The sequence below is a fragment of the Xenopus tropicalis genome, chromosome 9 (assembly GCF_000004195.4).
Source record: "Xenopus tropicalis strain Nigerian chromosome 9, UCB_Xtro_10.0, whole genome shotgun sequence".
Classification (NCBI taxonomy): domain Eukaryota; kingdom Metazoa; phylum Chordata; class Amphibia; order Anura; family Pipidae; genus Xenopus; species Xenopus tropicalis.
In genome coordinates, this window is record NC_030685.2 from 43,893,422 (window position 1) to 43,906,964 (window position 13,543).

Genomic DNA, 13,543 nt, shown 5'->3' on the forward strand with positions numbered 1-13,543 from the left:
TTTCACCTCTTGCAAAGTGTGCAATGTTGTAGGACCATGAAAAGGACTATGCAAAAGAAACACTTTTGCAAATATAACATGTAGCAGATATCAGTCATTTTGACAAGGCTGCTTTTGCCATGAGGTTAGGGGAGAACCTGCTTCAGGCGGCAAGGAGCAACCAGTTATCAGGGGTGTCAAAAAGCTCTTTTGCCTGTAATATTTAACAGCAAAGATTGCCCTTACAGTTTTTCCTGCTTGGAATGCGGTATGGGAGGTAGCTCAGAATGATACACTGTCCTTGCTGAAGTTTCATACCTGTTGTCAATCTCTGCATCTGTAAGCCTTTATTTTAATTATTAGTGAGGAGTGAATTTTTTCACTAGAAGTGGGTTTACAGTGAAATTATTCACTGCGATTTCTTTTTACAAAACTGTGGCGAAAAGTTGCCATAACAAAAAATGGCCATTGCCTGTAATGTATTTGAAGAAAAAAGTTGCGTATGTAAAAAAAAAAGTTGTGCAGTAGGAGTGAGAACAAACACCTGTTAACTCCAGGATGCTTGGAGACTGGGGTTTTCTTGATAAAAGGTTTACACACTATATGCATCACCATATCTGAAGTCTCCTTGTTCCCTGGCCTATGCTTTCCTGAAAGGAAAAATGGCGCACAGAAGACTGCATGTGCCCTATAAACACAGCACTGCCTGCTCTTATCAAAGCTCAAAAATGAGTGTGGGCGGAGGAAGGCACATGGTAAGCGATTCATAGATCAAAATATAGTACTGACCTTTCTCTTTTGATCCAAAGCATTGAGCATTTCTTGTAGTTTATAACATTCTTGTTCTATGAGGATATTATGTTTATCTGTGGTATCTATAAATTGAGAGATAAAAGAGATCTTTGCTGAAAGTTTGAAAATGCAGTCTGTCCCCCCCCAATAATTATTTTTAATCTCCAGAATAAACAATTGTTTGCTTTGTTGATCACAGTGGCCTCAAAGAAGGTGCTTATTTCTTAATTTCTGGCTTAGAGGCTAGCTTTGGTTGAATAAAAACCAGGTGTACTGCCCAACAGAGCTTCCTGTAGGCTGCCAGTCCACATTGGGACTACAAAATAAGCAACTGCAGCCCATGTGATGTGGCTCATCAGGTTTATGTACCTTAGGGACGTAGTGAAAATAGCTATCATAGGCTTTTCAACCCTCAAGAGAATCTTTACTTACCCACACTTCTTCGCCTATAGCTGAGCAGGTTGCTTGTGCTTTTCTAAATGATCCCACCCCCCCATCTTTTTGTGGCGCCACTCCGAACACCACAATTTTTCCATTGACTTTGACAGGGAAGATTTTCAAACTGCTGCCACTCTTACAGCTTTGAAGATACACTCCCCAAACGTACATGACAAACAGCAACTTGTTGGATAGGGCCAATCAAATATCACCCATTGACTTTAATGGGGAAATTTAAACTGCTGCTAATCTTACAGCTTTGAGGCCACACTCACCAAACTTGAATCATATAGTCATGGGGTCAGCCTGAGTGAAAATATGATGATTGTTGGATGCCCAAAAGTGGGCGGAGCTGTGAACAGCTAAGCAGATTTTACCTATTGACTTTCAATAAGGGAAATTCAACCTGCTGCCATTCTCACAATAATAATGCCAGGGTCCCCAAACTTTGCAGAGTTATGCCCCAGGTAACTGCAGTTCAAAGTGAGAAAAGGTGGGCGGAGAGACAAACAGCCAATCAGATTTCACCTATTGAATTTTATTGGTTTGATGCCAGGGTTCCCAAACTTTGCACAGTCAGTTACTGGGTTACTACATATTCATGTTTTTGTAAAAAAGTGAGTGGAGCCACCAACAGCCTACCTATTCTACCTATTGACTTTCAATAGGGAAATTCAACCTGCTGCTGTTTCTCACAGTATTGACACCAGGGTCCCCAATCTTTTCACATTTGGTTACTAGGGGACTGCAGTTTTAATTTTGAAAAAGTGTGCGGAGCCAACAACAGCCAATCAGATTTCACCTATTGAATTTTATTGGTTTGATGCCAGGGTTCCCAGACTTTGCACAGTCAGTTACTGGATGACTACATACTCAAGGTTAGAAAAAGTGGGCAATGCCACCAAAAGGCAATCATATATCTTTCATTGTTTTCAGTGGGGAAATGCCAGGGCTCCCAAACTTTGCACAGTTTATCACTGGGTGACGTCGACTCAAGGTTAGAAAAATTGGACACACCCACTAACCACCAATCACAATTTACCTATTGAATTTATTGGTTTAAATTTAAACTGCTGCCATTCTTTATGTCACTCATTGACTTTCAGTGGGGAAATTTAAATTGCTGCCATTCAGACACTATTAAAACAAGGGTCCCTAAACTTTGCACAGTGGTTTTTACTATATAATAGTCATCCAAGGTTAGAAAAACTCGGTGGAGCCAACAACAGCCAGATTTCATTCAGTGACTTCACGATATTCAAACCAACGTCTAGTTCGTCTCAAACTTCCCTTTTAAGTTGATAAGCTGTTGTGTATAATAATTGTCCTTCAATCAGGCTTAAATCATTTAGTCTTTTTTATTTATTTAATGGATTCTGTCATGATTTTTATGGTGTACTTTTAATTTCTAAATTACACTGTTTACATAGCAAATAATTCACTCTTCCATTTACAATTTTATTCTTGAACCAACAAATTTATTTTTTTTAGTTATAATATTGATGCATAAACCGCCAACCCAGGGAATTGTGCCTGAGTTTAAGCTTTCAAAAGGAGCTAACACTACACATTAAAACTGCTTTCATATAAACTATTGTTTCTCCTACTCCCATGTAACTGGAGTACCAAGCCGGACTTGGATTTCTTACTATTAAGTGCTATTCTGATATCTAGCTGCCATCTTGCAACCTTCCCATTGCTCTGCTGATGGGCTGATAGCTGTAGAGTGAAAAAGTCATTTTTTTTTTGTCAAAGTTTAGTTTTTTACTCTACTGTGCATGCACACCCACGTAATAAAGGAGATGTAGGAAGAGAATTGATTTGTGGTGCTCGCTTAGAAGTGTTTTTTAATAATATACTAATAAACTGATTCACATCTGTAACTGCACCAAAGGGGCCAAAACCTTTTTTTTTTCTACAAAATGTCAGTCCTTTTTCTAGGATCTCACCAGTGGCATAACTTCATAGAGGTCTGAGTTTAGGACCCAATCTCAATAAATGCCAGATGTGGGAAATGCACTGGGGTCACCTATATTATTGGGTAGATTTTTTCAATATTTTTTTTCTATTTAAGGCATCTTATCACTAATGTGCAGGCACCTGGGTCACTAAATACCTTTATTAGATTCTGAGCTATTTAATACACTGGGTCTCCCCATTTTAAGTGGTAAGCTACTTTTATCAACCTGTATTAAAGGATTTTGGAACTTGATTCACTTATTTGTGCTGGACCTGGGGTTTATTACAACACCCAGGTCATTGTTATTCTATGGTCAATTGCTTATATCTAAACTGGGAAATTGTGGCAATTGTTGAATGTATTTCCCTTTTGATCAATAAATTTATCCATGAACGTGAGGCCTTTTATAAATAAACTCCATAGTAATTAATTATGGTTTTACTTATATTACCTATATGGCTTTTAAATAATGAATTTCTTCTTATTGACTAAGCCTAATTCAATTATGTTAGCAATAATATATTTTTGTGATACCAATAAGTTTACTAATCAGTGAATTGGTTTAAAAATGTGCTGCTTCTTAACTCTACAAAAATTAGTAACTACACGCCCAAACAAACATAACTATCAATTGTGATTTCTACCTATTTATTTATAAATTAAAGGACAAGGAAAGAGTTTCTGGCCTGGTTTATCCCACTAATAAAGTAAGTGTTTAAACTCAATATTTGTTTAACAGTACAGCACACAAGTGGAGAGTTCAGATCACATCCTGCTTCTGCTGCTAATCTAAAGGCACTCTTCTGCACATGCTCTGGTCTTGGTCTCATAGACCACTGGATTATGGATTATTCGCAAGGAGAAGTCAGAGTACTGCTGCAGGCAAATGTCTTAGTTTGGAGTGGATTAGGCAGATGTACTTAATGTTAACACTTTTATTAGAGACTATGTATATTCTATAGACTTTCCTTATTCCTTGTTGTTGTTATCTCATGTTTTCTTTGACTCAATGCTGTCTGACTTCTGTGGTACCGAGGGCAGGAATTTTTCTGGCCCATGTGGTGAAGGGCTGATGATGGAAGCCAGAGTTGACCACTCCCAGTTTTTAAACCACACCCGTGTTATCACAAAATTATGTAAAACCATACTCACAATAATGGTTGTAGCACACCAAAAACCAAATAGTTGGTGCTCACTGCAGGAATATCACCCATTACTCACATACCGTATATACTCGAGTATAAGCCGATCCAAGTATAAGCCAAGGTACCTAATTTTACCTAAGAAAACTGGAAAAATGTATTGACTCAAGTATAAACCTAGGGTGGTAGTGAGTTATTTTTTTTGTTCTATACCGTACTGTATTTGTATAACTTTAAATTATGGTAATTAAAAATAATTAACAATATTCACGTGTATTAGCAATGCTGATCACATGATATGTAAATAAAGGCATATTTCAAATAAATACTGTACTTAGTATTGAACTAATTATAGGTAATTATTAATTGAAGTTAAAGACACATGATATGTGTTTAACTTCAATCAATTATGATTAACTATAATTAGGATATATACATATCTATACATACCAGTATCTAGCACTAGGACCCTGGAAGTCGAGGCCGGGATTATTTGCAGGGGCGCGTGACGTCACTTCCACCCCAGGCACTACTGGTACGTGCAGAAGAGCGCGAACAGGCTGTGGGGTTGGAAGGGGTTGGCGAGACTTGGTGAGACTTGGCGGCAGGAGCAGGAACAGGAACCAGCACCGGGAACCCCGTTCCCAGGAGAGTAGTGGGGTAGGGGATGCGTTTTGCACAGAGCAGCTGGCTTCTTCCAGCGAGGAGAACCAGCCTTTTTTTGTGTCCTAAAAACTTATACTCGAGTATAAGCCGAGGGGGCCTTTTTCAGCACATTTTGGGTGCTGAAAAACTCGGCTTATACTCGAGTATATACGGTAAGTCATATTTCAAAAAAGTAGGGCATACACAGGCAGTGTAGAGCAGGAAGGCAGGGTAGGTAATGCACATGCAGAGCAAGGCAGGCACAAGCAGTTTAGAGCATAAGACAGGGACCACTCTCAGATGAACTTGCTACACACAATTATACTGCTGCTCCTTCTACAATCTGTCTGAGGCAAAGGTGTGAACAAAGCAGGGTTTACAGTCTAAATTTGAAATGTGAACAATGCACTGTCTAATTGGGATATATTTATCATGCTGTATAAAAAGTGGAGTGAAGCATTACCGGTGATGTTGCTTATAGCAGCCAATCAGATGCTTTGCTTTGGTTTTCTACCTGTTAAAATCAAATTGCTCATTGGTTGCTCTGGGCACCATCACCGATAATGCTTTACTTCACTTTTTACACAGCACGATGAATGAACCCCTGAGTAAAGCAAAGCAAAACATCTGATTGGCTGCTATGAGCAACATCACTGATAATGTTTTATGCCACCTTTTAAACAGGATGATAAATATAGCACTATGGGAAATAATATAAAAACCCAAACATTTAAATGAAATAAAGACTGTGAACTATAACTGGTCTTGGTTTATTAAGAGACAAAAAGAGCTTAGGTCTGAGAAAAGAGATGATTATTCACATAGGTCTATCTTTAAATCTCCTAGAGAATGTGTGAGTTTGTTTAAATACCGATTTTGATAGTAACAAATGTAGGGACCCATAGGGTTAAGCCCCCTATGGCTTTATCCCCTACCTCTTCACATCTTTACTGTTATTGGGCAAAGCCCTTATACTCAGGTTCAGTTATGTAACTGTATCCCTTATAGGTTAGTCAGGTTGTACACGCCCCCTGCAGACTGATACAGTGTGTTTCTCTTTTGGCTGCAGGCTGCCTTCCAAGCAGAGCTCCATCTGAGCCTGGGAGCAGACAGTAGGCCAGTGTCTGGCCACGGGCTGCTTTCTAGTCAGGTGCCTCTGTTCCTGACCGTGCTGAATATGCGTGTATAAAAGCGTCATGCCTATAAAGACATGGTTTAGAGGCGATCAACGCGATACACATATAGAGGCTCGTAGAAAAGCACCTTACATATAAAAACGTAGTTGAATGCGCCACAAAGGAGTGAATGAACGCGTGGACACTATACCTCTAGTGAAAGTCGGGGACAGGGCCCTGTGAACAAGGATATTAGCAAGCACAGTCAGATTTTTTAATAGCACTTTCTAGGAAAGTGAAGGTAGTTAGCTCTAGCTAGAAAGGCAGCCATTAGCCCCATCCAGGAGTGATTAGATCCAGGAGTATGTCTCCTATTCGGCAATGTTGCCTCAGAGCAGGGCCACGGAGTAGAGATAGTGACAGACAGGATAACCCCTGATCCCTACTCACCCGGAGGACTCATCCACTAGAGGTTATCAACCTGAAGGAGTTCCTATTACTTGGACTACCTCCCAAGGGGTACTGGTTGAAAGGTGTGTTTCCCTGCCCAGACTCTACCCAGAGGTGGGAGAAAACGGTGCATGCCCTCTCTTCTGCAAAAGAGCATTTTCTTATTATACCATCCCAATCTTCATGTCTGTGAGTATGATAACCCTGCATAACATTTGTGTCTTGGACCAATAAATCTGTATTATAGTTCACCATAAGAACCTTTCTGGCATCCATTTATACCATCTGCACTACACAGCATCAGAAAGTTGTAGTTCAACTACACCCTCAGTTCCTATCTTACTTTTTCCCACATAGCGGAGGCCCATCCTGAGAAAGGGGGTTGCATGTAATACATGCTCTACATCATTTACTAGCCTGGATTTACCCCTTTATAGCCAAAATAGTGTTACACAAGATTACAAAAGAATAGGATACTGATGGTTGATCCTCTTCCTCTCTGTCTCTTCAGGTACCAAACAAATTTACACTAAGAAACGCAACAGATAAAAAACCCCTAAGAATAACAGGGATAATCTAATTTTGAGATACATACATACATATACATACATACATATATACAAAGTGAGATGAGTCCTTTGCAATTTAAGTAAATGTACAAATACAGTCATAAGAAAAGCTGACAAAGGTGACTTCATTGTAGTATTAAATAAAAAAGACTACATGACTGAAGCTGAAATACAATTAGACACAGTCTTATATAAAAACATTAAGGAGGGGGATTTATAAACATTCAGATTGTTGTGGTTTTATCTTTTTTTAAAACCACAACCAAACTCATTTCCATGAATGGCAGTCAAAAAATCCAAATTGATAAATCATAAACATAAAAAACATGAAAACCGCAACTGTTTCGACTTTATCGTATAGTCAGACAAAGCCAGCAGCAAAAAAACCTGAAAACCTCTAAAACTACTAAACAAAAAAAATCTGCCTTTCAGGAACAGAAAACCCGAACCAAAAAAATCAAACATTAGTAAATGTTCCCTTGAGCCAGTCAGACTGAGCTCACATTTTCAGAGTGAAACAGGCTGTAGGTGGTGCCTCAGGAGCAGAGATAGAACAAGTAATGCTCAAGCTATGTGTGCGCGCATTCTTCTACCCAAAGAGTTAAGCACATCTGTGCTTTTTATTTGACCTTCCCCTCTTCTATGTATCACTGTGTGTGCTGCAGTGTCAGAATGAAGAAAAGGCAAAGTCAGCACAGTCGGGGTAATACCAAGTGATGCAATGCAATTGCATCACATTCACACGCCAACCACACTTATTTTTACACTTTCAAGCCAGGAAAGCTAGGTCCCTGAGGAGCAGTGACAAAGCATTTTCATGAATTAACTCCTCTGCTTTTTAGTAACAGGCATAGAGAAGTCAGTCACTGTCAGGAACATGCCACTTTCAGACGCACATGACACCAGGACAGGGATACAACCATTAATACTAACTGTAGATATTAGTATCACAATAGCCTTGGATATTCTGATTGTTCAAGAACTCATCCAGGCCCCTCTTAAAGGCATTAACAGAATCTGCCATTACCACATCTCTAGGAAGGGCATTCCACAACCTCACTGCCCTCACCGTGAAAAACCACCTACGCTGCTTCAAATGGAAGCTCCGTTCCTCTAATCTAAAGGGGTGACCTCTGGTGCGTTGATTATGGGAAAAAAGAACATCCCCCATCTGCCTATAATCCCCTTTAATGTACTTGTACAGAGTAATCATGTCCCCTCGCAAGCGCCTCTTTTCCAGAGAAAACAACCCCAACCACGACAGTCTAACCTCATAGTTTAAATCTTCCATCCCCTTTACCAGTTTAGTTGCACGTCTCTGCACTCTCTCCAGCTCATTAATATCCTTCTTAAGTACTGGAGCCCAAAACTGCACTGCATACTCAAGGTGAGGCCTTACCAGGGACCTATAAAGAGGCAAAATTATGTTCTCATCCCTTGAGTCAATGCCCTTTTTTATACAAGACAGCACTTTATTTGCTTTAGTAGCCACAGAATGACACAGCCTGGAATTAGACAACTTGTTATCTACAAAAACCCCTAGATCCTTCTCCATCAAGGATACCCCCAACAAACTACCATTCAGTAGATAGTTCGCGTTTATATTATTTCAAAAAAAATGCATAACTTTGCACATTTCAACATTGAACCTCATTTTCCAGTTTGCTGCCCAGTTTTCCAATTATGTCAAATCGCTCTGCAAAGCGGCAGCATCCTGCATGGAACTTATAGTTTTGCACAATTTAGTGTCATCAGCAAAAACAGAAACAGTACTTTCTATGCCCACCTCCAGGTCATTAATAAACAAGTTAAAAAGCAAAGGACCAAGGACTGACCCCTGCGGTACTCCACTAACCACACTGGTCCAATTAGAAAATGTTCCATTTACCACCACTCTTTGTAATCTATCCTTCAGCCAGTTCTCTATCCAATTACAGATATTGGGCCTGATTCACTAAAGGGCGATAAAAATTATCGCACGCTTTTTCGCGTTAAAAAACGCAAAATAACTTGCGCGCGATTCACCATAGTATTATTGCGTGCGAAAAATCGCCATTTTCGCATGGGGTATTTCTCGCACTAGTTTTACCGTTTTGCGTTAATTTCCGCGCTGAAAAGAATACGATCGCATGATTCACTATAACTTTTGCGCGCTAAATATCGCATTCGGCTATACGAAAATTAACACCTACTACAGGCAGGCGAAAAATTATACAAAAGTACAGTAAATGATTTTTTGCAATAAAATATGGACTTACAGTGTGTTTCCCCCAGAGTGACGCAGCCACCAGTTTGCAGCGAAATGTTCATTTTTAATACAGTAATTTTCCGCAAGTATTGGCGTGTATGGCTAACATGGCGTGCGTTCATTTGCGCAACTATTTCTATTTGGCTACAAGTGATGAAATGTTTCGCCAGGCATGGATTCGCAGCGAATTTTTGGACGTGCGTTGAATTTTTTCGCGGCGGATTTTTTCATGCGTTTCGCAAAACAATCCGCCAATGGCAAAACGCATGAAAAAATTCGCCACGCAAAAATTCACCGCACATCCACAAATTGATACAAGTGTAAAAAAATAATAGTCACGGGCAACAATTTTTTTGCCCGCACAACATTTTTGCCGTTTCGGGGATCTTTCGAAAGATTTGCTAATTTTTCACTAAAGAAACCAGAACACATTTGCTCATCACTAGTGGCTACTATTTATAAGCATCTACTATTTATATGTGGCTAATATTTATATACACCATTTATATGCTTCGACAATTTTTATACACTATTTCTATGCTACCATTCATATTCGGCGATTATTCGCGTAATTTAGCGCATGTACAGGCAAATACCGCATTGAAATAGTCTTTCGCGAGTTAAATAACGCTTGCAATATCGCGCGTAAAAAAGCGCGAGTATGCTTATAGTGAATCGTGCGAAAAATCGCCAAAATTAAGCGGCGGTAAAAATTTTAGCGCACAATAAGAATAGCGCACGTTTTATCGCCCTTTAGTGAATCAGGCCCATTATGTTCTAGGCCAATATTCCTCAATTTGATCATTAACCTTCTGTGATGTACTGTATCAAACGCTTTAACAAAGTCCAAGTAGATGACATCAACTGCCATTTCAGCATCGAGGTTCCTGCTCACTTCCTCATAAAAGGTGACTAAATTAGTCTGGCAAGATCTGTTACGCATAAAACCATGCTGGCACAAATGAATAGTATTGTGAACTGCAATGTATTCAAGTACCCTATCTATTATTACCCCTTCCAAAAGTTTTCCTACTACTGATTTTAGACTAACAGGCCTATAGTTTTCAGGCTGAGAACGGGATCCCTTTTTAAATAACGGCACCATGTTAGCAATTCTCCAGTCTCTCGGCACCATGCCAGACCTCAACGAATCCTGAAAAATTAAGTGAAGAGGCTAGGCAATCACAGCGCTCAGCTCATTTAATACCCTGGGATGAATCCCATCCGGTCCTGGACCTTTGTTTACCTTTACATGTTCAAGTCTCTTTTGAATTTCCTCCAGAGTGACCCATGCGTCAGTAGCTAAATTACTAGAACTGGGCATATTAAAAGGGAAGCCTTCATTAGCTGGCTCCTCAGATGTATAGACAGATGAAAAATAAGAGTTCAGAATTTCTGCTTTTTCCCCGTTCTCATCAACCAACTTACCCCCCCCCCCCCCATGATAATAAGGTTCCCACCCCTTCTTGCTTCATTTTTTTACTATTCACATAATTAAAAAATAATTTGGGATTCTTTTTACTCCTAGCTGCAATATCCCTTTCCATCTCTATTTTAGCTTGCCTGATAGCTTTTTTGCATGCTTTATTTGCATCCTTGTACCTGATGAAAGTTTCTGCTGTCCCAGCTAACTTGAATGCTTTAAAAGCACGTTTTTTCTTACCAACCTCAACCCTAACACTTTTATTCAGCCATAAAGGTTTTGCTTTGCGATGCCTCTCCTTGCTTACAAGGGGAATATACTGTTGTGTATACCTGCAAAGCAATGTTTTAAAGATGTTCCATTTTCCTTCTGTGTTTAACCCTATGAAAAGCCTTTCCCAGTTGACACACTGCAGAGATGCCCTTATACTGGCAAAGTCTAAAATCGAGTGTTTTAGTTTCTCCCTTATAGAGCTGTCTCTGCAGCATTATTTCAAAGGAGACCATGTTGTGATCACTGTTCCCCAAATGCTCACCCACACAAATGTTAGAGATGAGTTCAGTATTATTAGATATTACCAGGTCCAAAATAGAGTCATTCCTAGTAGGTGATTCCTTACCTATACAGCCTTATTTTAGAAATGTCAGTTGCAGCGACCTTTTTCTTTTAGCTGAAGCACACTTTCCACATTCAATTTGTGATGATTAACCTTAGAGCTAACCCTCTTTTCTTTAGAGTATTCTTCTCTAATCCTAAAAATTGTTTATACAGAATTTGCTAGATTTTTGCAGGCCTTAAACCCTTTGACTCTGCATAAGTTAAATGGCTAAATAGTGGTCTGGAATTAACTTTGTGTGATTGGGAAGAATCTATGGATAACTGTTATAGCTGTCTAATACCATGTAGAGACAGGTTAATACAAAAAAAGTCATGTATCAATTATGTATATCCCAAACCATACCTAAATTCATAGAGCAGGCTTCTTCCATGCAATTTGGACATATACTCACAGCTGCATACTGGACGTGAGTATCTTAAAAAAACAGAATTTCCAAAAGATAATCACACCTCAGGTTTGCATGCTTGAAATTCTATATGACTTTATTCCCTCCATTTATGATAGAAAAATATTTCACACAGTTCTTTACTATGCAAAAACAAATATATTGCCCTAATCAAATGAAAGGGATTATTCACCTTTAAACTAACTTTTACATTGAAACAAGGACAGCACTCCTATGATTTAAAGAACAAACAAAATAAAAATGACCTTAAACCAGACCTTAAAGGAATAGGTCAGTGTAAAAATGAAACTGGGTAAATCTGTAAACCCAATAGGATTGTTTGGGCTCCAATAAGGATTAATTATATCTTAATTAGGATCAAGTACAAGGTACAGCTTTATTATTACAAAGAAAAAAGAAATCATATTCTAAAATTAGAAATATTTGCTTATAATGAAGTCTATGGGAGGCTGGCCATAATTCTGAACTTTCTGGATGACAGAAAGAAAGGAAAACTTTGGGGTGTATTTATTATGCTGTGTAAAATTAATTCACCAATAAACTGGAGAAAAAAGCTGTGTAAAATAAATGGAAAAGATCGCATCTGAACGCCAGATATTATACCATTATTATCCATAAGTTCCAGTGGAAGAAAAAACGCATAAAAAATTACTCTGATTTTACGCCGTTTTTACACGGCGAAGCCTGGCGATGTGTGGCAAATTTTCTCGCCATTTTTTACACAGCATGATAAATATGCCCCTTAGTGCAAAGTGTAAAAGGATTATACAGAGGGGCTACTTGAAGCACATAGTTAAAGGCACAAAAGGGCGAGCTTTAAACCAGGAGAATGAAATTAGAAATAAACATACTGGAACAGGTATAGACATTTATTATGTTAACTGGTATGAAACATTGGCCCATTGTAGCTAGTTTTGAAACACTTTTAAAGAAACTGCCTGCTAAACTTAAATTTGACTACAGAAGCACAAGAAAATGAAGTAATACATAAGCCCTTAGAACCAGTGGATAAATGTAAAAACCCCAAGCCACAGCATTTTTCAACACAACAGCCAGGGGGGGTCTATAAATGTTCAGGTTGTGTTATGTGTAGCAGCTTGATCCAGGGCATCTACTTTACCCATCTCCATTCAGGTAAAAGATATTCTATAAAGTACTTATTAATGTACAAATGGTTTTGTTTAGTGGTAAAACTGTTGAAAAGAAATGGATCAGAATGCATACGGCCAGAATCAGAGCGGCATTAGATTCTGGTAGAGTTGAGAGAAGCAAACACAAAAAAGATATTGCACAAGAACTGGTTGCTAAACACTGGGCAGAAGCTAAGCATAGTCTGGCCACCTTTCGGTGGTATGCCTATAGAACATGTTCCTAACAGGGCAAGGTGTTCCAATTAAGATACATTTTTGGCTCCATGAACTGGACTTTGTGGAAGCAAGAGGGTTATATGAACAGCTAGGTCTGAGTTGCTTTTTGTCATGAATATTTTGTTTCTCCCCTGTAGGCAGATGCTTTATGTCTAGTATAATAAATACTCTTGTAACAATTTGCTTTTTTTATTCTAACTTTTTTTCAAGATTGATTTTGATCTTACATTTTAGACAAAAGCATTTATATCTGCCATTTCTGGAAACAAAATATACATCTCAGTGAATTTATGGACCTACTTAGAGTGGACTCACATTAAAATGTAATGGATCCTAATACTCCAGACCCCCTACCTTCCAAAAAGCAGGTAAACTGTAGGCTGAAAAAGG

General features: G+C 38.8%; 1 protein-coding gene across 3 annotated transcripts in view; it reads right to left on the reverse strand.

The window, feature by feature from the left end:
• The window catches only part of stat4 (signal transducer and activator of transcription 4), a 284,828-nt gene that overhangs the window by 172,208 nt on the left and 99,077 nt on the right, over positions 1-13,543 (reverse strand). For all 3 annotated transcript variants that reach the window (XM_031893222.1, XM_031893223.1, XM_031893221.1), the window contains exon 7: positions 769-854. In XM_031893222.1, the coding sequence (XP_031749082.1) occupies positions 769-854 (86 nt within the window). The remainder of the gene's footprint in view (positions 1-768; positions 855-13,543) is intronic.